The 24,867-nt window shown below is 56.4% G+C and overlaps 1 protein-coding gene and 1 long non-coding RNA gene across 5 annotated transcripts in view; both read left to right on the forward strand.

Moving 5' to 3' along the window:
• The window catches only part of MAT1A (methionine adenosyltransferase 1A), a 28,290-nt gene extending 21,340 nt beyond the window's left edge, over window positions 1-6,950 (forward strand). For all 3 annotated transcript variants that reach the window (XM_070266015.1, XM_001501462.5, XM_070266023.1), the window contains 4 exons: window positions 1,449-1,667; window positions 2,779-2,961; window positions 3,252-3,385; window positions 4,042-6,950. In XM_070266015.1, the coding sequence (XP_070122116.1) occupies window positions 1,449-1,667; window positions 2,779-2,961; window positions 3,252-3,385; window positions 4,042-4,144 (639 nt within the window). In that variant the 3' untranslated portion in view covers window positions 4,145-6,950. The remainder of the gene's footprint in view (window positions 1-1,448; window positions 1,668-2,778; window positions 2,962-3,251; window positions 3,386-4,041) is intronic.
• A 5,735-nt stretch (window positions 6,951-12,685) lies between these two features.
• LOC138923921 (uncharacterized) lies at window positions 12,686-20,126 on the forward strand. Of its 2 annotated transcripts, XR_011438285.1 has the most exons (4): window positions 12,686-13,217; window positions 13,645-14,356; window positions 18,766-18,844; window positions 19,044-20,126. It is a non-coding gene; the product is annotated as an uncharacterized lncRNA (long non-coding RNA). The 2 variants fall into 2 exon arrangements; XR_011438286.1 differs by lacking the exons at window positions 12,686-13,217; window positions 13,645-14,356 and adding an exon at window positions 15,306-15,790.
• Window positions 20,127-24,867: the final 4,741 nt, after the last annotated feature.

Below are 24,867 nucleotides of genomic sequence, written 5' to 3' on the forward strand. Positions count from 1 at the left end.
ATTGCTCTTCAGACCAGGCAGGACACATGATCAGAGCTCTATACCGGGCCAGTGTTTGAGGGCTCTCTGGGGGCTGCAGGTGTAGCCCCGGGGAGGTGCCGTGTGCTGCCCTGTGGTCCTGTCCAGGCCGAGGGTGTGGAGCAGTCCTGTGCCTGCTGGCCAGCTGGCCTAGCTACACTTCTGCAGGCCCCCACCCCCGTGGTCCCTCCGGGCACTGCTTTTGTGGGTCCATGTGCTTTGGGTAGCAGTGGGCTTGTGGTTCCAGCACATCCCTCAGGGTCTTGAGTGACAGCCTGCTGGGCAGTGCCCCGGCTACCAGGCCACACGGCTGTAGGTCCGAGTCCAGCTTTGCTGGCTGTGTGATCTTGATCACAGCATCTTTACAGTGGGCCCAGTGATGGCGCCTCAGCTTCTGGCGTGGCTTCTGGCATCTGGTGTGTACCATCAGTGCCAGTTTCTTCTCCAGCCTCATCCGCCATCCTCACCGTCTCCTCCCCTCACTCTGCAAGCCCATGGCACCCGCCGCCTTTGGTGCCATCAGGCCAGGCTGCAACACTGGCTCCTGTGCTCATGGTGTGTTGGTGGAGATGGGGAGACGGTGCTGTCTGTGCGGCTGTGGGGCGACACAAGCTTCCAGGCCAGGTGGAGCCGGGCTCTGCTCTTTGGCTTCTCGCTGGCTGGCGTGTGGCTTCAGTCACCTTGTTCCACTTCTCACGGGCCTGTTTTCTCATTTGTAAAATGGAGATGATACTGCCTATCTGGCCTAAATATCAATTGATAATGCATAGAATGGACCCAGAAGTGACCCTCATGGTGGCGGTGGGTGTGAGGTACGTCCCTGTGCCTGGCCCGCAAGGGCACTGAGGCGGCTGCCTTTCCCTTGTGCTCTCTGTGTTCCCTTGCTTTTCCCCAAACGCCTGGGGCTGGCAGTGCAGACATGCGGCTCCCTGTCTCCATGGCCCGCGCCCCTCCCATCCTGTCCCCACGGCGGGCACGTCTGCTGGCCCCTGTGCCTCCAGAGCTCCTCCGCTTGGGGCTGGGTGGCTGGCGTGTGGCCGTGGACTCCTGGGTTCCTCGGTAGGAGCCCGCGTGCCTTGGCCCCAGGCCACAGAGGGTCCAGAGAGGGCTCTGGCCAGAGGGACATTTGTCATCACCCAGAACCCTCTGAGATGGAGGGAGGGGAGTCTAGTGGGTCATGGAGTGGAAACTCTAGAACCTGAGGCCATGAGTGGCACCAACTGTGGTCACAGGTGGGAACAGCTTGTGCTTGATTCCCAGTCATCCCAACGCCACAGTGTGTGAGATTAAATGTCCTGAAGGTCCGTTGAGGCTGGAGGGCCTGTGGCCCCTGGGAGCCCTGCTGCCTCCCGGGTACCTGTGCCAGCAGCAGTGTGTCCTCAGCTCGGGACGGGGCCTCACGCTGTGTGCCCTGCCCTTCTGACTGACAGGTGACCGTCGAGTACGTGCAGGACAAGGGCGCCGTCATCCCCGTGCGCGTCCACACCATCGTCATCTCTGTGCAGCATGACGAAGACATCACGCTGGAGGACATGCGCAGGGCCCTGAAGGAGCAGGTGATCAGGGCCGTGGTGCCGGCCAAGTACCTGGACGGGGATACCATCTACCACCTGCAGCCCAGCGGGCGGTTCGTCATCGGAGGTCCCCAGGTATGCCCTCGTCTCTGGGTGAGGTCTTGACGCACCTGTGTTGCTAGGTGGCTCACCTCGCCAAGCACAAGGGCTGCAGGAGGAAGCTGTGTGTGACCAGCCGGGCCTGGGCGTGGGCAGAACGTGCAGTGGGCTCGCTCCCTGCTGGGCCCGCTGTGTGTCCTCAGTGTGTGAGGAGCCGGGGACGTGTGCCTGGGAGTCTCCATGTCGTGCTGCCTGGCCCTCCCACTCCAAACACCTGGTGCCTGCCCGGCTGCAGCTGCTCCTGCGCAGGTGCCAGCTCAGCTCTGCAGGCGACTGGCCTTCCCGGTGCCGTCTATTGGTTCCCTGCCGCAGGGCACCCTACGCACTCCTGGGCCCCAAGGTGTGCAGTGCTGCAGGAGGGGACCCCCGCTGCTCCGCCCCCTGCCCCTCGGGAGTGAGGATGAGGGGTGGGCGGGGCCTCCCAGAGGCTGCTGAAGCTACCCAGGGCCTCGGCCATCAGGGTGTTGCCACGAAGCGGAGCCCCCGTGGCGGGTCCTGTGTCCACATGTAGTGCAGAAACACGGGCCTAGAGAACGGTGAAGCTGGTTTTCCTACAGGACTTCTCCAAGCTCATGCTGGTGTGGACTGTGTGTCTCTAAGAGGGGAGATGACACGCACTTTCCTCCAATCATTTAACACAGAGCGCCCCCCCCCCCATCTTTATTGACGGGTGGTGCACAGAGCAGACCCCTGAGGAAACGGGCCGTGTGGCATCTGCTGCACGGTACCAGCCAGGCCACAGCCGGGGGCACTTGTTACGGCCCAGTCCCCTCCTGCGGTGGGATTTCTCCTTCATGACCAACTCAGGAAACCAAGGCACGAGGAGCTGGCTGTGAGCCCAGCTGCCACCTTCTCATGAGGCTCCGACAGGTCTCCCGCCTTTGGTAAGTGGTGGGGACTGACCTGGGGTCCGAGCGCAGGGTTTCTGGCTGTCTCGTTACCCGGCTCTCAGAGAAACGCCCGCAGGCAGTGTCCAGCCCCCTCTCCGAGTGCTGGTCCAGCGGCCACAGAGCTTCGGCTGCCCCTCCTCCCAGCCGCCTGGGGCTCGGGCTGCCACCTCCCGCTCTGTCCCTCCTCTCCTCCGCAGGGCGACGCGGGCGTCACCGGCCGTAAAATCATCGTGGACACCTACGGCGGCTGGGGTGCGCACGGTGGCGGGGCCTTCTCCGGGAAGGACTACACCAAGGTGGACCGCTCTGCGGCCTACGCTGCCCGCTGGGTGGCCAAGTCCCTGGTGAAGGCGGGGCTGTGCCGGAGAGTGCTGGTGCAGGTGCGTCGCCCAGCCTGCACTGGACACGCGGGCCTGGCGGGAAGGCCACATGCTCTGTCAAAGGACGAGCCTCTCTGTGTGTCGGGTCGGGCACTGCGGCCAGTCTCCTGTGAATGGGGAGGGGGAGACGAGCGTCTTCAGGGCGGGCAGGACTCTAGGCAGCCGAGGTGGGGGCCGTGCGGGCAACAGACGTCTGGTTCCAGCTGCCCCTTCCCGCCAACGCTGAGGTCTCTGTGAGGGCCGGACACCTGCACTGAGGCTTCCATCCCGACCCTGGTCTCTTCCGGAAGGTCTCCTACGCCATTAGCGTGGCTGAGCCGCTGTCCATCTCCATCTTCACCTACGGAACCTCCGAGAAGACAGAGAGGGAGCTGCTGGATGTGGTGAACAAGAACTTCGATCTCAGGCCTGGCGTCATCGTCAGGTACAAGTGCAGCCGCTGCAGTGCGGAGGCCGCCTCCTCCCTCCCCCAGGCTCAGCTCTGCGGGGGCGGGTGTCGGAAAGGAGGATTTCCCACTCCCCGGGAGGAGGGGTCTTCCAGCTCTCGCCCTGTGCAGAGCACACCCCAAACGCAGCACGTCTGGTGCTCGGGTTGAGGGGCCTCCAGGGTCCCTGCTGGCCGGCAGATACCGACACGGGTGGGTGGGCCACCTTTGAACAGGAGGGGGGGTCTCAGGAAGACAACTGTAAGGCAGAATGGCTGAGAGCCGAGTGGGCCAGTCTAGTCCCATCTCCCTTGCCCCTGCTGCCCCCCTGCTCTGAGCCTGGCCTTGTGTGGATGCCGGGCTGGGCCGGGTGGAGGAGCCGAGAGAATGGGGCAGCGAGGCCGGGGTTCAGACCCTGACTCCCAGGTGTGTCTGTGGGTTGGGCCATCCCTGAACCTTGGGGCCTGTTTCCTGGGGCCACTGGCAGCCGCCTCATAAGACGTGGTGCCTCGAAGGCAGGAAACACGTGGGGAACTGCCCTGAGGGTGGGGACACTCGCCAAGATGCCTTGGCCTGTTACCTACTCCCCTGCTGGAAATAGAGCGAGGGCCTCTGCCTGCCCCTGAGCTGACCCTTCCCTCTGCTGGCCGGGCAGGGACTTGGACTTGAAGAGGCCCATCTACCAGAAGACCGCCTGCTACGGCCACTTTGGGAGGAGCGAGTTCCCCTGGGAAGTTCCCAAGAAGCTTGTGTTTTAGAGGCTGTGCAGCTGGGCCGGCCTCACGGCGGAGGCCCAGGGCGGCAGCATCCTCTTCTCCAGGGTCCCGACTCCCAGATCTCCCAGCCCCTGGGCCACTCACCGCCCGCCGGGCACGCTTCCCCTCTGTCTTGCCCCCTCCCTGTGCTTCCTCCTCCCGGGTCCCCTCCCCGGCAAAGCCAGCTGCCTCTGATCGAGCCATCCCCTGTCGTCGCCTGAATGGCATGAGGCAGGGGCCTCCTGTGCCAGGGCCAGGTCCCCTCATGAGGATAGTCACGAGGTCCCCGGCCTCTCCCTCAGACCCAGGCGATGTTCACTTAGGGAACCACCCCTGTCAGGAGTACATCCCCCACTCGCCTCCCCCCACAGCCTGACCCTGACCAGCTCCCTCCGCCCCTGCGTGTGCCCTGGCCACTGCACCTCAAACGTCTGGAGGCCCCGTGTGGGCCTGGGTGTGCTGGGCCTGCCCTTGAGTCTGCGGCCAGCACCTGAGCCCAGGCATCACACAGGCCTGCCCGGGCTGGGCTCCATGGGGAGCAGAACAGGGCCCACGTCGCCCAAGCGTCTCCACCTGTAGGGGCTGAGCTAACCTGATCCCATTTCTTCTTCACTGCAACACAATGGGGAGCACCTTGCATAATCCCATTTATGAATGGGGAAACTGAGGCACAGGTCATCTAGGCAACTTGCACAAGGTCCCACTGCCGCCTGTGTCAGAACCTAGATAGGAGTCCAGGAGCTTTGCCTCAGCAGTTCCCCCCCTCCATCTCATGCCAGAAGCAAGCCCTGAGGAGGCAGACTGAGGCGAGGCTGTGGCCTCTGCCCCAAGAGCCGAGGCTGCCCCCGGCGAGCCCTGGGCAGGGGTCTGCAGAGTCAGCACAGAACCAAAGACTGTTGCATTTGCCTCCTCGTTTTCAGAAGTGGGTTCAGGGTGGGCGGGGCGTCCTGGCCTCTGGGACCAGGCTGGAGTTTGGGATCGAGGAGCAGCCATAGAATCCTGGCCCCTGACCACTCAGGGCCACGTGGGGCTTGGACTTCTGGACTTCCGGGGTCAGTGGTCCAAGTCGAGTCCTGTCCCCTCTGGGCTTCCCGGAGCTGGAGAAGCAGCTTGTCCTGGCATGGGCAGCCCGCTCCTTAAAGAAGGGGCTGCAAGTCTTCAAGGCTTTCTCTCTCTTTGGCCTGCTCCCTCCGCTGCGGTCCGAGCGCCATGGGAACACATGGATGAGCCCTCAGACCCCCCTGCATCGCGCCTCCGGGCTGGCTCTCCATCACGGGAAAGCTGCTCTGGGGGGCAAGCACCCACATCACCGTCACCATAATGTCCCAGCGTGCCTCCCCCAGGTCCCCTCCCTCTCAGCAGACGGAGGCACAGGGCCGTGCTCCTCCTGCTCAGGCAGGTTTGAAGTGAAAATTAAGGGTTTTATACTTTCCCCCACCCCCTAAAAAACAGCATCTTTTTTTGCCAACATTGTTTATATGAGGCTAGAACCTTTATTGACAGCTCCCGCAGGGACAGTGAATAAAAACCCAAGGAGCAAGTGCCCTATGCTGTCTTTGTCCACAAACCCAGAAGCCTCCCCTCCAGGTGGCACTGCCTGCTTCCCCGTCTCGCGGCAAAGTGCGTCCTCTCCTCGGTCCTCTCCTCGGTGCCCGCCTGGGCCATCTGTCCTTGTGGGCTCCTCCACTGGTGCTGTGCTGAGTCACCCTGTCCGTCTGTGGGGGGCTCCTCCCCAGTGCTGTGCTGAGTCGCTCTATCTGTGGGGGGCTCCTCCCCAGTGCTGTGCTGAGTCGCTGCGTTAACGTGTTTATTCCGCACCGTGCTCCTCCGAGGCAGACACTCCTGGGAAACCCACATTGCAGGCGGGGAACCTGAGGCCCCTGGACGGTCAGGGCTGTGACGGGGGCACCTGGCTGGCGAGTGGCCCACTCTCCAGGTGTCCCCTCTCCATCACCAGCATGCTCCCCTTCATCCTCGTCTGTATTCCCTTCTCCCGCCCCGTCCTCCTATTTTCTACAGTAAGACTGGCACAAGGTGGGCGTCCGGTGGTGTTGGCAGAATGGCCGAATGAGTGACTGAAGTCAAGCGAAGTGAGCGAGTGAGGGGTTTGGTCTGCAGGGAGATGAGCCAAACCTTTAAATGGGTGTGCGTGTCCCTGTCGCACATTTAGGGGGATGACTCACACTGGTTTTGGTTAGACAGTGTCCCTGCCATGGCCCCCAAGAGGCAGTCCTGAGAGCTGGAGCAGGTGGGGTGGGACCTGTGCTGTCCCCTGCAGGCAGAGACAGGATCTGTGCCTGGAGAAGCCACGACCCTGGCTGTGCAATGAAAGACTTTTCCTAGAAAATAATGCACATTTTGTAAGAACACATACGAACAAAATGACACACAGGGAACGTTGGAACACTTGCCTGTGATGGAAGGTGGTGAAAGAATGGGCTTTGTGGGCAGAAAAGGCCACATAATGAGTGAAAGCCAGAAGGAGAAGCAACTTCTGAACCATGACACCTCGAGTGTCAGATGTGCTGGAAATGTGGAAGAGCAAGCAAGATGCAGGGAGCGGCCGGGGGTAGGAGGAAAGCCAGGAGAGGGGAGCCAAGTGGAGACTGTTGCTAGGATTGGGAGGGTCACCCATGAGCTAGATGATGTGAGGCCTCGGAGTGTCCAGTGTGGTCAGCCGTGTGGAGGTTGTTGGTGACCTGGGAAAAGGAGAGTCGTTAAGAAAATGTAAATATGGCCGTGTGCCCCACCCCCAACTGTCATCCATTAGTACCTCTAGTACATTCTGAATAAAGTTCAAGGTGCGGGACTAAGCTGTCACTGTCTCATGTGCCTGTTCGGTCCCTGTCTGGATTCCGTTCCCCACCTGACTCCAGACTCCCCAGCCTCTTTGGCTTCCCCAAACAGGCCAGCTCATTCCTGCCTCAGGACCTTTGCACATGCCATTCTTTCTGTGACACTCTTCTCCTGTCTTTGAGTGGATGCTACAGGCATCCTGTAGGTTTCAGATGAAATTTCTGTGTTTCTGAAAAGCCCCTTCCTTGATAACCCCCCCATTTCTACTCCCTTCCCTTTTTAGTTTCTTGTTCAGTGTTTCACACAGTGTGTAAATACGTATTTCCTTGTCTAACTTCCTTGGGGCCCATCCCCCTCACGACTCCTTCCACACCCACCCTCCCTCCTCTCGCTGGGTGGTTCCTCTGATACTTCCAGTCTCAGTTTACACATCACCCTCCAGAAAGACACTCCCACACATCCTCCATCAGTTGTGCCCATCACCGTCTTTATCTGGCCCTGGGCTGTCTAAGGCTGCAATTCTTCATGGATGTCCCTACTTGCTTGTTTATGCTTGTTGCCCCCTCAGGACCCAGAATTGTTGAGGTCTTACCTTGTCTGCTTTCTCTGCCATTTCTTGCCTGGCTCCGGGGCAGGCTTGGCACAGAGTAGGTGCAGGTGTAGAATGAAGTCCAGGCGTGTCCGTCTGCCCTGCCCCTGACTCCCCTTAACAAAGAGGTTCTGTGAGAGATGAGGATTCTGCTCGCCCCCTGCCAGGCTCTGTGCCAGGCTCAGGTGCCCAGAGAGGTAAATTACAACTATTCAACAGAGATTTGTGGGGTTTTTAGAGCACTTGTTCAGAGCATAGCACTGTGACCATGAGGGGTTACTCAGTGATCACTCGGCAGTTCAGTGTTTCAATACTAGAAGCGAGCGTGGTATGATAACGAGGTGACAAACAGAGGAAGGTGACACCAGATGAGGAGGCACCCAGGAGGATGGGCAGGTGGGAGCGTGGTCTGAAGGGTACTTGGGAGTTGGTGGTGGGTGGAGGAATGGGGTGGGAGGAGACTTTGGGAGAGAGTTGGCGGCTCAGCATGCATTGGTTGGGGTGGAAGGCTTGCGGTGGAAACTGTAGAAGAAACTTTTGCCTGTGACACATTCCACGGAGTGGGCGTGACCCAGGCACAGTGTCAGCAGCAGCTGTGACACAATGTGTCGATGGGTCACTGGATGAAGAAGATGTGGTGTGTACATGCACAATGGAATATTATTCAGCCATGAGGAAGAAGGAAATCCTGCCATTTGCAACAAGTTGAATGAAACTTGAAGGCATTATGCTAAGTGAAACAAGTCAGACAGAGAAAGACAAATACTGTAGAATAATATCACTTTATATGGAATCTAAAAAAGCCAAATTCATAGAAGCAGAGAGGAGAGTGGTGGTTACCAGGGGCTGGGTGGGGGGTGGGTTGGAGAGATGTTGGTCAAATGGTACAAACTTCCAGTTAGAAGATGATAAACTCTGGGGCCAGTCCGGTGGCGTAGTTAAGTTCACAGGCTGTGCTTCGCTGGCCTGGGGTTTGCAGGTCAGGATCCTGGGCCCTGACCTGGCACTCCTCGTCAAGACACACTGTGGCGGCATCCCACATAAAACGGAGGAAGATGGGCACAGATGTGAGCTCAGTGACAATCTTCCTCACACACACAAACACAAAAGATGAGTGAGTTCTGGGGATCTATTGTAGAGCATGGTGATTATAGCTAATAATACTGCATCGTGTACTTGAAAGTTGCTAAGAGAGTAGATCTGAAACGTTCTCACCACAAGAGAGAAATGGTAATAACATGACGTGATGTGATGTGATGTGATGTGATGGGGGTGTCAGATAAGGCTGTGGTGGTGATCATTTTGCAACCTGTAAGTGTATCAAATCAGCATGTTGTACACCTTAAACTTACACAATGTTACATGTCAATTATCTCTCAGTAAAGACGGAAACAAAAGTGTGACAGACACGTGGGCCCTGGGCTGTGGGGTCTCTTGCCTTCTTACCATGACATCCTCAGAGAGAGTTGTGGAGAAATAAAGAAAGGGGCTGTGTTCTGAGTTCAGTCCATGTCAGCTCCAGATGCAGAAAAACGAGGGTAGATAAATAATTCAATGGGAAGGAAAAACCAACTAGAGGGAACAGGACAGTCTACAGCCCCAGAAATCCGCATTGGAGGTGGCATTGGACGCCCCTACAACATGGGAGGTTGTGTCAGATCCGTTTGACGTCACTCTTGTGGGACAATGTGAAACTCAAAAGTCAGAAGGGCAATAACTCGCCAAATCTGATTTCATAAAAATGAAATTTTTGTGCATTAGGGAAAAAACATAAAGGTAAAAGATAAGTAACAGAATGGAAAATATTTGCAATGTCCAATTTAACGAACCACAGATCAATAAGAAAACAGCAAAACCCTAGAAGTAAATGGACAAAGTGTAAGGACAGGAACAAACAGATGTAATGAAAGAAATGGAAAAAAACCACGAGAAACGAAGTTGCTCAATCACACGTGTTTCAAGAAATAAACACTTTTAAAAAATGCAATATTCTATTTTGGCAAACAGATGGCTAAAAAAAAAAAGATAGGAGTGGTAAAACCCAGGGCTGGTGAAGGTGTTGGGAAATGGGCGTTTCCAAACGCGGCTCGTGTGGTTTGGCGCAGACTTTCTGGAGGGGACTTTGGCTCTTTGTTCTTGCCTGGTCTGACCCTTGGGTCAGAGGTGCCATCACGCCACGGCGGGAGCGCTCTGTCCTGGCCTGAGGGGGACAGCGGGGAAAGGCCAGTGTGAGCTGGACGGGTCAACTTGGGAAGGGCTCTCGGGAAGCCCCGTCTGGTCTTGGCCCCCTGAGAGCAGGGCTCCCTCCTGTAGCCGAGGTTGAGGGACTCCCCCTGGGGTGTTTGCCGAGCCCCCACAGGAAGACCCTGGGACATGGGCTGGGAGGAGCCCTGTCCTTCACATGCTAAGGCTGCAATAGCCAAGGTGATCGTGGAACCTAAGAGGACTGTTTCCATCCCCAAGTTACAGAGGGGAAGCTGAGGCTCAGGCAGGTGGGCTCACTTCTGAAGGCCCCACTCAGTAAAGGCCGACCCTGTCCCAGGCAGGAGGGAACCATGGGTGTGGCTGGTGTGAGTCCCCTCCGTTTCATGGGGGGAAGCGGTTGGATCACGGCCCCAGCAGCTGACGTGGGCTGCTGTTCTGGAGGGGCTGCTCCCCGAGGTGTGAGGATCCTGGGGCCCAGCATCTCCTTTAGTTCTGAGCTGTGTGTGTTCTCCAGCAGGAGAGGCAGCCCTGGGCTCCAGGCTCTGCCCAGGCTTCCAGGAGGCCCCTCTTGGCAGAGTAGGGGGCCCCAGCTCCTCCCCAAGGTCTGTCCCCACTCCACCTCCAGGGCTCCTGACCACAGTCCCTGTGCCCACCCCCCTCCTCTTGACAGAGGCTGGACGGGGTGGGGCGGAGGCCTCTTGATATTCGTAGGTGACGAAAGGCTGGGTGGGCTGTTCTGTTCTCCTCCTTGGGCTGAGGACCCCCTAAGACAGCCTCGGGGGCCAGACTCCAGCCAGGCTTCCCCCTCACCTCACTCCCTCCAGGGCTGCCAGCCCCTCCCTGCTCCAAGCTCTGAGGGCAGCTCTGAACATTCTCCCTTGAAAAAACACGATATTGTGGGGGCCTGGAATTGGCCACCCCAAGAGATGTCTCTTTGGCATGAGGATTATTTGGGGCTGGTTACTTTTAATAAACTGCAGACAGGAAAGCAACTGAAAAGTAGAATTTACTTACCCTTTGTTAAGAGACATTTACATTGTAAAGGAAATCTCTGTCTGTATAGGTGTCTCCCTCTCTGTACCAGGAAGAAGGGGGGATGACCTTATCTCTAGAAACTCTTATCAATGCAGAATGCAAGGACTTAAATCTGCATAATAATCTTATTCCTGTTTATTGTGCTTGTCTGGTAACCTCCTGTAACTGACTTGCCCGACCCACAACATCCTCCTTTGTCTTGAGCTGAAGATGATATTTAAGGTGGGGGCTTCAGCCATTTTGGCGAGTTGCTCAGCTTGCCTGAGCCTCTCTCATGTATACATGCTATAAAGCTCTGTTTAATTTTCTCCTGTTATTCTGTCTCATGTGAATTTAATTCATTCTCTGGCCAAATGAACCCAGAGAGGGTAGAGGAAATGTCTTCCTCCCCTACAATATCATCTCGTAAGTAGCTTTTGGATTTAGGCATCAAAGCACTCAGAGTTTCTGAGTTCTAAGAGATTTCAATTTGTGTGGATCTCATGCTGTTTCTCTGCTTCCCTTGTGTTTCGTTTCCCAGTCGTAACTTTCTGAGCCACATGCTGGTTCTTGCGGCTTCTAGATCCAAAACCTGCTCAAGGAGGAGTTCCAGAATTTCCACATGTTGTTTTTCCTTCAGCTTTTCCCCTTGTTTCTAGTTGAACTGACAGGCAATTACAGAAAATAATGTCTGTTATTTGTACTTTTCAAAAAAATTTCAGGTTTTCATTTGACAAACAAATGGCAAGCAATAGGATCTATTGGAGTCTATGAGGAGGCCATTTGGTGTCAGCCTAATTCGGCCTGACAGTGTTTTTCCTGTCAAAAGGGCCTGACGTGGCCGTTGAGCACGCATCGCATCGTAGATCCACTTTAAACATTTCCTATGGCAAGAACAAATGCCCTTAAGAGAAAGGTGCAACTTCCCCGCACATTGGCCTTTCCTTAAGGAGAAGCATCTTTCCTTAGGCTAGGAACAGATGGCTGCGCTCACCTTTGACCATCCAGCTCACCTGTGACCACCTAGGCCGAGACAACAGACCTGCCACCCAGCTGTGTCCATCGATCCCTGTGCCAACAGAGCAATCTCGTGACTATCGTCAAAGGGACCTTTCGATCCTATGTGAAGCGTCCTCCCTGGGGGTCTAGAAGCACTCTGTACACCCCACTTCTCGGGTGCCCTTTCTTCCTTTGGGAAGAAAGGGCCCAGGCCACAGTCCTCACATTTTAGCTCAGAATAAACTCACCTCAATTTTCATGGATAGATTGGTTCTGGATTATTTTTGTTGACACATTATAGTCCAAAATGGTGAATTTTGAGAAATGTTATGTGGGCACCTGATGTTACCAGGGTATAGATTTGCATTTACTTCAATTTGTTAAATATTTAAAATGATATATATATATATTTATATTTTAAATTATATAATTCAGACATTCCTGCGGACAGGAATTTTAAGCTTTCCTTAGAAAGCAACCTATAAGAGAGGAGAACGCGGACGTGTGAATCCTTCGGGCCTCTCCCTCGCTCCCTCTCTTCCTGCCTGCCTGCCTCAGGGGACATCGTGGAAGAGCGGACACTCTGCCTTGGACGCGGGGGACACGACGAGGCGCCCGTGGTCATATGTGTGTGAGTGTGCACCACACGGCGGTGGCTAGAAGGGCTGTCCCGGCAGAGGGAACAGTGTGGACCGGTGGGTCCACGGGGCCGCAGAGGCGACGTCTCAGTAGAGGCGCCGTCCTGTGCCTTCATGGGCGCTGCCCTCCCGCCCTCTGTGCTCACAGTGGGACCCAGCTGCCAGGCGCAGGCTCGCCTCTGGGCGCAGCCGTAGTCTCCCCAATGCCCTTGGCCGGCGGGCCGTGGTGGCCCGGGGCTCTTCATCAGCCCGGGATGAATCCAGGGGGCGCTACAGGGCGTCCTGCAGAGAACTCGACGGTGCGAGACCGAGCCTGGTGGGAGACGGTGGAGGGCGTCCCGGGTGGGGGGGTCGCGATAACAGTTCTCCCGTTTTTGATGGACTTGTTCCTCCAGTGAGAGAAAGACCTCCTGCACAGAGAGGTGCGGACCATGCCAGGAGCCGCTCAGCACGAGTTCCAGAAGCACGGGAAGCTGTCATCGAGTTCTGCCCTGGCATAGAGGACAAACGCCCGCAAGTGCCTGGTGTCCTGCACGTATTGGAACAGGATCCGGAGCTGCCGAAGGCGATTCAAGCATCTTGAGGAAAAGCTGGGCAGAACGCTTTCTTCTTCCCAGGGCCAGTCTGTCCCTTGAACCGAAAGCTCGCGGTCGGTGGTTGAGAGTCGGGGGCTGAGAGAAGCCACATCTTCTCCAGACAGGAGGTGCGGACGGAGACGGGAACCGCGGAAGCAGCGGTTAAACGGGAGCGTCCGGCCCTGGCCCCCGCGCGTCGGGCGTTGCAGACAGTGCGCCCCGCGCTCGGCCCTTGGCCCCGTGCGCTCTCCCTGTTCCAGGTGAGTCCAAACGCGGAGCGCGCGCAGGACGAGGCTTCTGCCGCCACTTCCTCCGGGAAGCTGGGGGACCCCTGAGCTGGCGTCCCACGGAAGGTCGCCTTCCTTCTTATTTCCCGGACACCCTCGCCCAGAAGATGGAAACGCGTCGGCTCCCAGCTTCGCGGAACCCGCGTCCCCGCTGGGCCCGAGCACCGGACCCGTGCCATCACGCGCTTTCGTTCAAACGGGTCTTTTCATCCGTTGTATTTGTTTTTGGTTTGAAATACTCTTTTGACATGAATGTTTTACTTTTTCTCAGTATTATAAATAAACCGCTGGATAATATTTAGTAAATAGTGTATATTTAAATTAGTCTCATTATATTAAAGTCGCTAGAAGATGTGAGTTAAATTTAGTTTGGTGACACGGTTCACTGTTCCTTAAACAGCATGCTGTCATCTGGGAGCAGTGAGCCACCAGGACGTTAGAAGCATCAACACTTCTCTGGGCTGAGGCTCTTTGCTCCTCAATGATGGAGAACAGTGGCTGAGTGACAGTGGCTGGGCCCTGCTGACTGCACCGAGCACAGGCGTGTGGAGTGAGGGCCAGGGGGCTCCTTGTGGTCTGGGCCCTGGCCAGGGCTGGACGACGCTCAGCTGCTCAGGCAGCAGAAGGCGGGCACAGCCTGGGATTCTTGGCTCTGCTCCCTCTCTCCAGGGCATCTGGGCCATTGGGGTCCTCAGTCTTTTCATCTAGAGTGAGGAGCCTGCCCCGAAGTCACCACCATCTGCAGAATGCACAAGCTGAGGGCCTTAGGGCAGCCTGAGGTGTCTGCCGCCTTGGGGCTGGGAGTCTGGGTGTGAGTTGCTGTGCCCAGCAGCCTGGCTGAGCTGATCAAGCACACCCAGGGCTGGATGTGGATTACGGGCAAAGAGTAAGGCTGGGCACTATGGTACGCAGTCCTGGGACCTGAGGCTTGGGTGAGGTCCCCATTGCAGAGTGATAGTCCAGGTGGAGCCTGTGCAGAGTCTGATCCGTGGCTGTGGGTGTTGCTGGCAGAGAATGCCCTGGGGTCTTCAGGGAAACCAGCCTAAGGTGCTCTGAGGTCAACGGGAAGAAGGTTTGAACCAGGCTCTAGAAGCTGGGGCCTGCCACCTCTGGTAAGTCATGGTGCCTCAGTTTCCTCCTCTGTTACAAGGGAGTGAAGATGGACCCTGCCTGCCAGGGAGCCCTGGGGGGATACGGTAGATGCAGGGGTGCGGCTAGTGCTGGTACCTAGCAGGTGCTCAGGGATGGCCCATGGTTCACACTAGCCTTCTCTGGGGTCCAGGCAATTAGGCAGAAGAGCCCACAAAGGGAGGCACACGAGCTGAAGACTCTGTGTCAGACTGGGTCATGTGGGAGCCGGGAGAGCTCTCACGGATGCGGCCTGGGGGTCAGAGCATTGACTCTGCGCCCCGTCCTGTCACGACAGCGGAGACACAGCAGCCTCCGTGAACCTGGGGTGAATGCACGGGAGGCAGATGAGGACGCTGGTCTGCGCATCCCGCAGCTGGCTGCAGTCTTCCATGCAGCCACCGGAGGGCAGAGCTGACCACACATTCCGTGTGGGACAGACGAGGGGCTCCCTCTTGTGAGCTCCAGGGGGATGCCAAGTCTCAGGACTCGCGGACCCCTATCCCTCACAGCAGGTGCAGGAAGCCATTCAGAGCCCCTGCAAGGGCACAGCCTCGTCCCCAACGTTCCCTCTCTGGAACAGGACAGTTCCCTTGAGGCAAATGCTCATGTGTCAGTCTGACCGGATTTCTCAGGGCCTCGGTGTGCCTGTGCCCCTTCTTGTCCCGAGGGGCACCCCCTCTTTCTCCTTCGCTAGGGGAGGACCTTCCTCGGGGGAAAGGATGATGCACAGGGATGCGGTCCCACGCAGCGCTGGCAACCAGTATCTGCCTGCTGGTCGCTGCCTTACGCCCATTTTCAGGTGTGCAGACCGCACCACTGTGGGGTGACCACGGTCAGCTGGGACAGAGTCCCGGCCGAGCACGCTGGGGTCCCTGTGCGCATGCTCTCTGCGCGCCTTCGCCGCAGCCGGGTGCGATGATGATGGCCGGTGCACGGGACCGGAGACGGGAGGGGCGGCTGCGCCTGTGGGGTGGGCAGCCGTTGTGGCCCTTGTCAGGCTCTGCTGGGCCAGGAAGAGCTGTTTCTGAGTCTAAAATACGCGTCTTGTTGGGAGAGGACTGCAAGCTTGGAAACCGGTCCTCGAGTGCAGCCTCCCAGGACCCTCGGCTTGAAGATACCGGCCTGGCCCTGGCGGCCCGGCCTCTCGCTTCTGGGGGCTCTCGGATCCCTTGTCCGGGGTTGACCCGTCCGCCTGACCACAGCGGGCCTGCAGGTGCACTCTCTATTGCTGCCAGCGGGGGCGCTCCGAGGAGGTCCTAAGGACCACAGTCTAGCCAGGGGGCTCCCCCTCTCCAGGGCTAGTTGCCTCTCTAGGGAACTGGCCCCCTGACAACACGGAGGGGATGCACCTTCAGACTCTCCTGCATTGACACAGGGAGACACACGTGGACAAGCCCACAGAGTCAATATAATACGTACGTGCTCACCACACCCCCCCTAGACAGAGCAGCACAGACAACAGACATGCTCGTGACATGCAAATGACTCCCTCAGTGAGGGCGACTCTGTGGGGTGAGCGTCTGGCCTTGCTCCTGCAATTTCCCTCTCTAGACGGGGATCCCAGCCCTCGGTGGCAGGAACTCGACCCCACGCACGAGGGAGGCCGCAGTCCTCTGTGCTCTGTGTGCCCAGGAGGAAGATCCCATGTGCTGTGCATGTGGTGTTGTCTCTGCCACAGGCTCACAGAGAGGTCCCCCCGGGAGTCGGAGTCTGCTTGGGGTACCTAAAAGCTGAGGCTGGGCTGGGCTGGGCTGGGGAAACTTTCTGTTCAGAGGAGAAGAATGAGGGTGTGTTAGCCCCCTGCGGTGAACGACCAAATAGAGATGGGCACATTGATGGAGAGAAAGGGGACAACAGCCAGAGAGCCGTCCTTGAGGAACAGAGAGGGCCTGGGACCCAGGCGGAAGGGGAATGAGCATAGGTGGGCACTGAAGTGGGCAGGATGGAGGATCTGAAGTGGGGGCAAGGTGGAACTGTCTTGGGACTGTCCTCACTTTCTCAGGGTTAGGGAGGTGAGTTCCTTATGTGAGGGTGAGGCGAGGGGGTCCAGGGTCTCTCACCCACTCCTGTGGTCACATTCTTGATCACTGTGGCCTTTGTAAGTCTCGAAGCCAGGCGGCACTGGTCCTCAACCCTGTTCTTCTCCTTCCTTACTGGGTTGTCTGCTCTTGTCTTGTGCTTCTCCACGCAAACATCCATCTGCCGATGTCCGCAGAACAACGTACTGGGATTTTGTTTGGGTTCCGTTGCATCTATAGCTCAAGTTGGGAGGCGCTGACATCTTGACAATATTGAGTTTCCCTGTCCATGAAGGTGAAACATCTCTCCATTTGTTCAGCTCTTCCTCAATTTCGTTCGTCAGAGTTCTGTCGTTTTCCTCTTGGAGTTCTTGTAGATATTTTGTTTGATTTCTATCTAGGTGTTTCACTTTTCTGGGTACTGTGTGAACAGTATTGGGTTTTTAACTTCAAATTCCCCTTGCTCCTTGTTGGCGTGTTGGCCTGAGACAGGCCTTGGTTCTGCCCTCCGTCCTCCCCACCTCCTCCTCTCCCTCCTCCTCCACACCCTCTCGCTCTCACAGCTCAGGGCAGAGCTGGCTCTGAGGCTCCTCTCTAGGCATGCTTCTTCCTCACCCTCCTCCCTGGGGTGCTCCAGTGCCCTGGTGTCCTGTGGGCTCGGCTTCCCTGTGACATCCTGGAAAGCCCTCGAGGGGGTCTCCTATTGGACAATAAAGAGTAAAAATGCACTAAATGCGGGTTATTGCTCCCTTTGTCTGTCCCCTGCCTCTCTGTCTTTGCTGTTGTTTCTCCAATAAGAGACGGACCCTCAGGAAACCACAGGTGACAGGGATGCCTCACAAAGTTCTGTCTGCTGGGTAGACATCAGAAGAGAACAGGAATTCTTGATCAAGGACGCTGAAGGCGGTGCTCGAGGCTCCGTCTCCCACCGCGGTGAGCAGGGCCTCGGGGGCACAGCCGGACTCGGGGGACTTCCTGGCAGAGGATGCCGCCAGGACACAAGAGTCTGAGGGACAAGCAGCAGAGTTTGTGTCGACATGGACACTGTGTCCTGCCACCCCCTGGCCTTTTGTGATATGGGCCAGCCTGAGTCTCCCTCCCCTCTACTCCTCCTCACGTGTCTCTCCCCACCCAGCCGACGCCCCCTGGCCTCTGGGGCAGGACTTCAAGTGTGTGTGGAAGGGCTCTCTGCTGGGCTCGCTCTGGGTCGGGGTATGTGCTCGCATCCCTGTGGGTCTCTGCGGGTTAGTCCACTGCTGCCTCCCTGCTTCCTGTTTATCCCAAACACCTGTGCTCAGGTTCCTCTCCCGCACTTCACGTGGCAGCGCTCTGCTCCTCCTTCTGCACCCTGGTGGCTCCTTGGACCAGGCCGGGTGCCGGGTACTGTCTCCTCCGGGTTCCCGGTTTGTCCTGCAAGCCTGCAGGCCCTGGGCAGACAGAGCCGTGCAGGGGTCCAGCCCCAGGGGCAGCGCTGCTGGGTGGCCGGGACGAGGCTTTGGGGTGGCAGCAGACGTGGCTAGTGGCCAGTGTCCCTGCAGGGTCGTCTGCCATGGTTACACTCATCAAGGCCCTGCCCTCTCCGAAAGGCCCTCTGGGCCTGTGGTGTCCACGGCCCCGTGCGTGCCCTCTGGTCTCGGGGGGCGGCACGGACCTGCAGGCTGGAGTTAGAGTCCCAGCTCCAGCAGCGGGTGGAAGCTGCACTAGGTTTCCGGGGGGTGAATTCCCTCTGACCTTGGCCATGTGCAAGCACAAAGTCAGTTTTTTATATGTATATTCATATTCATAAGTTCTGTACAAACACCACCCCCAGAAAACCAAGATGTTTTTGGTCAAAGTTGTCTTATTTTATTTTATTTATTTATTTTGAACCCAGTACCAGTTATTTATTTATTTTAACATAAAGAGACCTTTTTTTTTAATGAAAAATAACTACATTTTTCCAAAACAAGAGAGAACATTAAAGAGAATATTGTTGTTATTTTATTCAAAGTTGGTTTAGCTGAGTGCATATTTGAGGCTGGAGTCTGCCTTTGTTCATAGCCAGCTCCTCCCGGTCAGGGCGTCACAGCTCAGCGCCCCCCGCGCCGGGGTAAGGAGACTGGAAAGCAGCAGTAACACCCCACGGGGCGGCTTCAGCAGATCCCGAGTTAGGATCAGTACAGATGCCGTCCCTTCCTCACTGTGTTTCCACCCCAGGCTGGTGCCAGGCAGGTGCTGGAGAGACGCTGGTGAAGGCTGAACGCATGAGTGCATGAAGTCCACCCGGTCAAGGAGGTCGGGTGGCACAGGGCTGGGCCGGGTTTTGGAATGAAATTGTGGAACTGGTCAAGCCTTCTTGAAATCTGTCTGCCCCGCTTGGCTCTCTCACACAGATCCTTGAACTATGAGTACAGCAAAGAAGAGATGACCATTCCTCAGTTGATGATTTCCTTTGAAGAAGGGCCTTGAGATGTGAGTTGAAGGCTTGGCTGGAGCAGCCAGGGAGATGCTGAGCACCCTGTCCTTGCCAGCTGGTGGGCTCGGGAGGGTGGCAGCAGCGAAGGTGCCTCCTGGCCAGGCCTTGGACTCGCCACTGTGAACATCTGGGTGGCAGCCGGGTGGGCTGTTTGTCTCCCTCCCTGATTCTTTCTTTCCCTCTTCTCCTCACGAGGGAACGGCGGGCTCTGCTGAGATGGACTCAAGATGCCAAGACCCTCATTGGAGAGGAGGCCGGTAGCGGCGAGAGGAAAGTCTGTGCACTGGGAGATGCTCCACCTCAGGTCTCAGAGAGGCAGAGGGCGCCTCAGACTGCATCTTGGGGCTCTCCAGTATTAAGAGCCTTGGAGGTGAGGGAGGACCAGCAAAGGAGACCAGGAGACGACAAGGGAGTGGCCAGAGGACAGAGGAGCAGGGAGAGGCTGGCGCCCTGGGGTGAAGTGAGGACCGTCTCCGGGATGAGTAGAAGGGCATGAGGCCAGATGTGAAATGACACTGATGGTCCAGGATGGGAGGCCTGGCCCCTGCCCATTGGATTCATCACTGAGGTCATTGGCGGTCTGGGTAGGAGGAGGGCAATTAAAAATAAGTGTAAATCTGATTACTCTCATAGCTGATGCAATAAATTCAGTTTTTTGGTTTTTTTTCCCAGAATAAATCCATGGCCCCATATGCTTGGCCAGGGCCCATCTCCGCCCTCATTCTGGGTTCCTCTCCCCATCACCCACTGCATTCCAGCCTCCTTGGCCTTCCTTTGTTTCCCGGTCAGGCCAAGCTTGTCTTGTCCTAGGGCCTTTGCACACGTCGCTCTTTTCACCAGCGATGCTCGCATGCTCTCTGCAGGTGGCCCTCCCCTCATCCTGCAGGTCTCAGCGGAAATGCCCCCTGTTCTGAGGACTCCTTTCCTGACGCCCTTCCCGAAATGGGTCCCTTCGTGTTAGCTTCTTCTCAGGACATTTAGCCTCTTCTCAAGTGGCCAAAACAAGCTGTGCCGAGGCCTGCCCGGTGGACATGTGCTGTTTGGTGCTGTAGCCACCAGCCACCTGTGCCCTGTGAGCTCTCAAGATGCAGCATCCAAATTGAGATGAGCTACACGTGTAAGATACACACCAGATTCTGAAAATCTAGTAAGAAAAAGATGACTGAAAAATATGTAACTAGTGATGCTTTTATACTGATTATTTGCTAAAATGATAATATTTTGAAGATGTTGGGTTAAATATCATTAAAACAAATTTCACCTGTTTTTAAAATTTTACTTTAATGTGGATACCCGAAAACTTTAATTATTTATGCGGCTTGTGTCTTGTTTCTAACAGTGCTGCTCACCAGTGGGTCTCACTGTCTGCCTGTTGAGGGACGTCTCAGCCCAGGATGGGAACGGCATGCTTGCTGAGGTCAGGAACCCCAGGCTGTGGTCCAGCTGCCCTTCACAATGCTGTGAGGGGGCAGGGTAAGGGTGCTGACCCCCTTCTCTGCCCCATTCTTGAGCCGCTTTAAGCCGAAGGCACCAGAAACCTTCTTCTCTTCTCAGACATTCGGGTCTTTTAGAAAATGAAACCCAGACCATAGCCAAGGGTCCCAAATCTCAGCCTAAGGAGATATCACTCCAACATCTCAGAACACAGGGGACAAGCATTACAGGCCTTTGCCAGTAGAGGCTTTGATGCCTTCCGAAATGTTCTCCAAAGTCTGGGAAGAATGTATCCCCATATTATTGCTGTAATCGGAGGCTAGTTCAATCCAGGAGGCGTTGCACACAGAGGAACAGAACATGTCCAGGCCATAGGACCAGGAAGAGCAAGCTCTCTAGGGAGTTCTGTGGAACCCACATAGCAGACTTGATGGCGCTGGGCACCGAGCTCCAGAGAGAGCCGGGGGCTCGTCTGTATCAGGCTCTGGACTCAGACCTTCCCTGAGGACAGTGGAAGCTGTGGATGAAAGTAAGTGGAGGTAGGACTGAGAGATCGTCGTGGGAATGGTCCCTGCAAGTCCAGCGTGGACACGGGTGGAATCAGCCGGATCAGAGGCTGGCTGTTCCATGAGGCAGGGAGAAAAGAACCCCTTGTTGTGCCGAGCCTGGAGTTTCCCCAGGGGAACAGCTGTGAGGTTCAGAGCAGGTGCTAATGGGCATGCTGGGTTATGAAGACCACTGCCGTGGTCCGGAGGTGGCTGAGGCTGAGCCCAGGACGGTGCTGCTGTCAGTGGAAAGTGCTTTCCTGCCACAGCGACAGAGGCAGATGGTTTCTCCAAGTCCCTCGGGCTGGGCTCCAGGTGCGGCCCACCCTGTTTCTTCCTGGGGAGGCAACTGGAGGCAGGACCCCAGCCTGTTGCTGCGAACCCTGTCCTGTGCCTGCCGTCTGCCTGTCCCATCCCACGGACGGCGCTCAGCTTTGCCTCCACCAGGCAGCCTTGTGTAATCAGCCACCAGAGCCTGAGCCCGGCTGGGCGCCTCCTCCCCAGGCTATGTGTGTCCTGGAGCCCACTGTGCCAGAGAAAGGGGCAGCTAGAGCCGCTGCCCGTAGTCAGCACCCCTGCTTTGACGGACACTCGCACTCGGGAAGGCTGGCCCGACACCCCGGCCTCACGTGGTGCTTCCTTTGCTCCGTTCCACTGTATCCTCCTTTGCTGCCCTTCCCATTTGTTCATGGAAACTTCCCCACGAAGACCCCAGGAGACAGGCTCCAGTCCAGGGGGAGGCAGGGCAGCCACGGTGGATCCACGTCAAGCAAACCCTGAGCATTCTTGCCCTGGCTCCTGGATGTCCCCTGCTGGATTCGGGGAGAGCTGGGTCTCATTTTAAATGCCAGCCACACACCCCATGCTTCAGAGCCCCTGCTCACCAGCCACACAGAGCTCGGGAGCGACTTTGCATCCCATCTCTGAGCCCAAAATCGTCAAGTCTGAGGCTGTGGTCCCAAACTAAACATTGTAACCCAACAGCAAGCCATGGGCAGTGTCTCCTGCCTCCCTGGAAGCCTCTGGTTGTCCATAATCCAACAGGTTGGGTTGCCAGGCAAAATATAGGATGCTCAACTATGTTTGAACTTCAGGTAAAAAATAGTAGATTTTTAGTATAAGTATGTCCCACATATTGCATGTAATATGCTCACATTAAAAAATTATTTGTTGTATATCAGAAACTCAAATTAAGTGAGTGTCCTGTATTTTTATTTTTTGAATCTGGCAAAGCTGCCATTATTGGATCACCACTAGTGCAGATAATTGAGGAAGAATCAATTACTATTGTCCATGGCTCATTGTTTGGGTCTCACCTGGACTGGTAGACAATTACAGCTGCCCTGGGCAGTCCCTTCAGGGCCCTCTGTGGTGCCCCAGGCAGTGTGATCTTTCCAAGAGAAAAATATGAAAAGGTCAGGCCTGAATTCAAATATTCTCTCTTGAGTTTCCTGTTTCCATCATGGAAAAAACAAAATTGTGCTGTGTTCACGAAGGCTTGTTACTTCAACCCTTCATGCCACTCCTGCCTCACCGTCTCTCACTGAAGGCTTCCTAGCAGATAAGATAGAGGGAATCACTCCAGGAGAGTCAGGGTGCATCTGATCCCGGGTCCAAGACTGGATGGAGGAGGCAGAGGTGCCTTCTGCACCCTTGTTCTCTGCACTCCTGCTGGGGTCCAGCTCTGGGCCCTGAGCCGGAAGGACCACAGGGGACTGGCCCAGAGGCCCTGTCCACAGGTGTGCGTGCAGAGATGTGAGGTGGGTGTGAGTGACCGTGGCGGTGGGAACAGAGGCCTCGGAGAAAGCAGATGCCCATGCGGCTCTGAGGGCCCCGTAGCATCAGTGAGGACTCCTCTGAGGGAAAGACATGAGCTGGGCTTAACTTTCAGGAAGGATTTGGTATGAGTGATGGCAAAAGGGGCCTTCCAGGTGGAGGAAGCAGCCTGCACACAGGTCTGGAGGGGAGGGCGCAGGGCAGGCCAGCTGGGCGGCAGTGGGCGCTGAATGGGGCAGCGAGAGGAACGCGGGAAGGAGGTGTGACCCCTTAGTACCAGGGGTCATGGAGGATTCTGGGAAGGGCACTGGCACAATCAGAGGCGTGACCCAAATGGAGGCAGGGGCAGTAGAAACGGGGGTCAGGGCTGAGGGTGTCAGCCCAGGTGGAATAGAATCCACAGGACCCTGCTTCTCGAAGGGGCAGGGGGCCCACGGAGGGAGCCACAGCAACCACAGACTCCAGCCTGAGCACCAGGCCAAGGTAGTACTGACTCAGAGGCTGCTGCTGCCAACAGCGGAGTCTCAGGGCCCCTCCCCCTGCCATGGAGTCAGCGCAGGCTCCCTGGAGGAGAGGCCGCAGTGCTGGCACTGAGCTCGAGTGAAGGGCCCGCTGGATCCAGAGGAAGGAACAAAAATCTGGGGAGCAGCTTGGATTGGAACCAGGAGCTCCTTCCTGGGAACCTTCCAAGGCACTGGGGCATCTTGGAGCAGAGAAGGGAAGTCCCACCACCTGGTGTCTGCGGACCCCTGAGCCTCTCAGGCGGCAGTGCCGAGGAAGGTTTCCGAGCCCTGGGCCCCTCCACACCCACGTCTGTTCTCAGGCACGACAGGCTCTGGGCTCCCACAAGAGATGTTTCCCCTCCCCCAAGCCCTAACTGTGTTAAAGCACCTGGCCAGGTGAGCACCGTAAACCCAACCCAGGATGGAGCCTCTGCCAGCCAGGTAACCAGGACCCAGGAGCTGCCCCCTGGTCACCCAGCCAGTGCAGAACTGGGGGCTCTGAGCACCTACCTTCCGGCAGAGCGCCCAGGCTCTAGATGGCACAGCCCACACCCACCGTTCCTATCACCCGCCACCCTCTACAGGTTTTTCCATACGTGCCCAGACACTGCTGGACTTCTGGCCTCAGCCCCTCTGGAACCCAGGGGTCAGGCTGCAGGCAGGACCCAGGAGCTTGGCTCAGGAAGACCCTCCATCGAGAAGGGCAGCTCTTTCCCCCTGCTGACCTGGGGCAAGAAGAGCTAAATTCCAAAAGCTCCATGGCGGGTGAAAGGTTGGGTCACGGCTCCAGGGACTCCGTGCCTGGGCCGCTGGAAAGGAGGGTCCAGGAGGCCAGGGGACTTTGCAGGTCATCCGTCTGGGCAGGGGCCAGGCCAAGGTGTGAGAGGCGGAACCAACGGACACAAATTCATATCTACACCCTGAGAACAGTGACCTGGTAACACTTCCCAAAATTCACAATTTTGGACTACAAAGAGAAGCTCAAAAGTATTCAAGAAGTACAAAGAACACAGATCACTTCTTTTGGAATCACATTTCAGTAAAATTAGAAAAATAACAAAAATTGAAGGACCAAAACAGCCACCAAAACAGAAACTTTGTGCTATTACAAAATGCTAACAATGCAATTTCTGCATAGAAAATCTGTTGAAAATTTATACGCCATTTATTACCCCACAAATCAAAAATGAAAGGGTGAAAGTGAATTGAATATCCAACTCCAAGGGTGAGAAATGGAAGTAAAAACTCAAGACAAGTAGAGGAAAAGAAATAGTAGATACTTACACTCACAAAATGAGAGGGATTTACATAAACCCAAGAACTGATACAGGGCAGCTTTTTTCTTTTCTAACTGAGAGAGAAGAAATAGCTGAAAATGAGAGTAAAAATCCAAAGCAAAGGAGGAAGTTCGCAGACCCTTCTTGGGAGCCGCCTTTGCAGCTCCGTGCCGGGAATGGAGAGGAGGAAGCCTCGGCAGCGCCATGCTCCGCTCTGGCCTCCCCGCCTGAGTCCCCCACGGGTCCTCGCCTCCCTCCCCTTCCAGCATCTTTGCTCCTGCCCGGGTACTCCTGTTCTCCATCTCCATCTCTGGGGCTCGGGCGGTGCTGTCTGGCCAAAGCAGAAAAGAAGAGATCTTCATAGGAGAGCCCCTCGGAAGACCGTTTTTGCACAGGAGGATTGGCAGCCAGTCTTGTGGTCTTATTTGTACTTTTTGGTATGAAAAAATCTAATAAATGTTATTGTTAAAAGGAAAATGACAGA

The sequence above is a fragment of the Equus caballus genome, chromosome 1 (genome assembly GCF_041296265.1).
Source record: "Equus caballus isolate H_3958 breed thoroughbred chromosome 1, TB-T2T, whole genome shotgun sequence".
Classification (NCBI taxonomy): domain Eukaryota; kingdom Metazoa; phylum Chordata; class Mammalia; order Perissodactyla; family Equidae; genus Equus; species Equus caballus.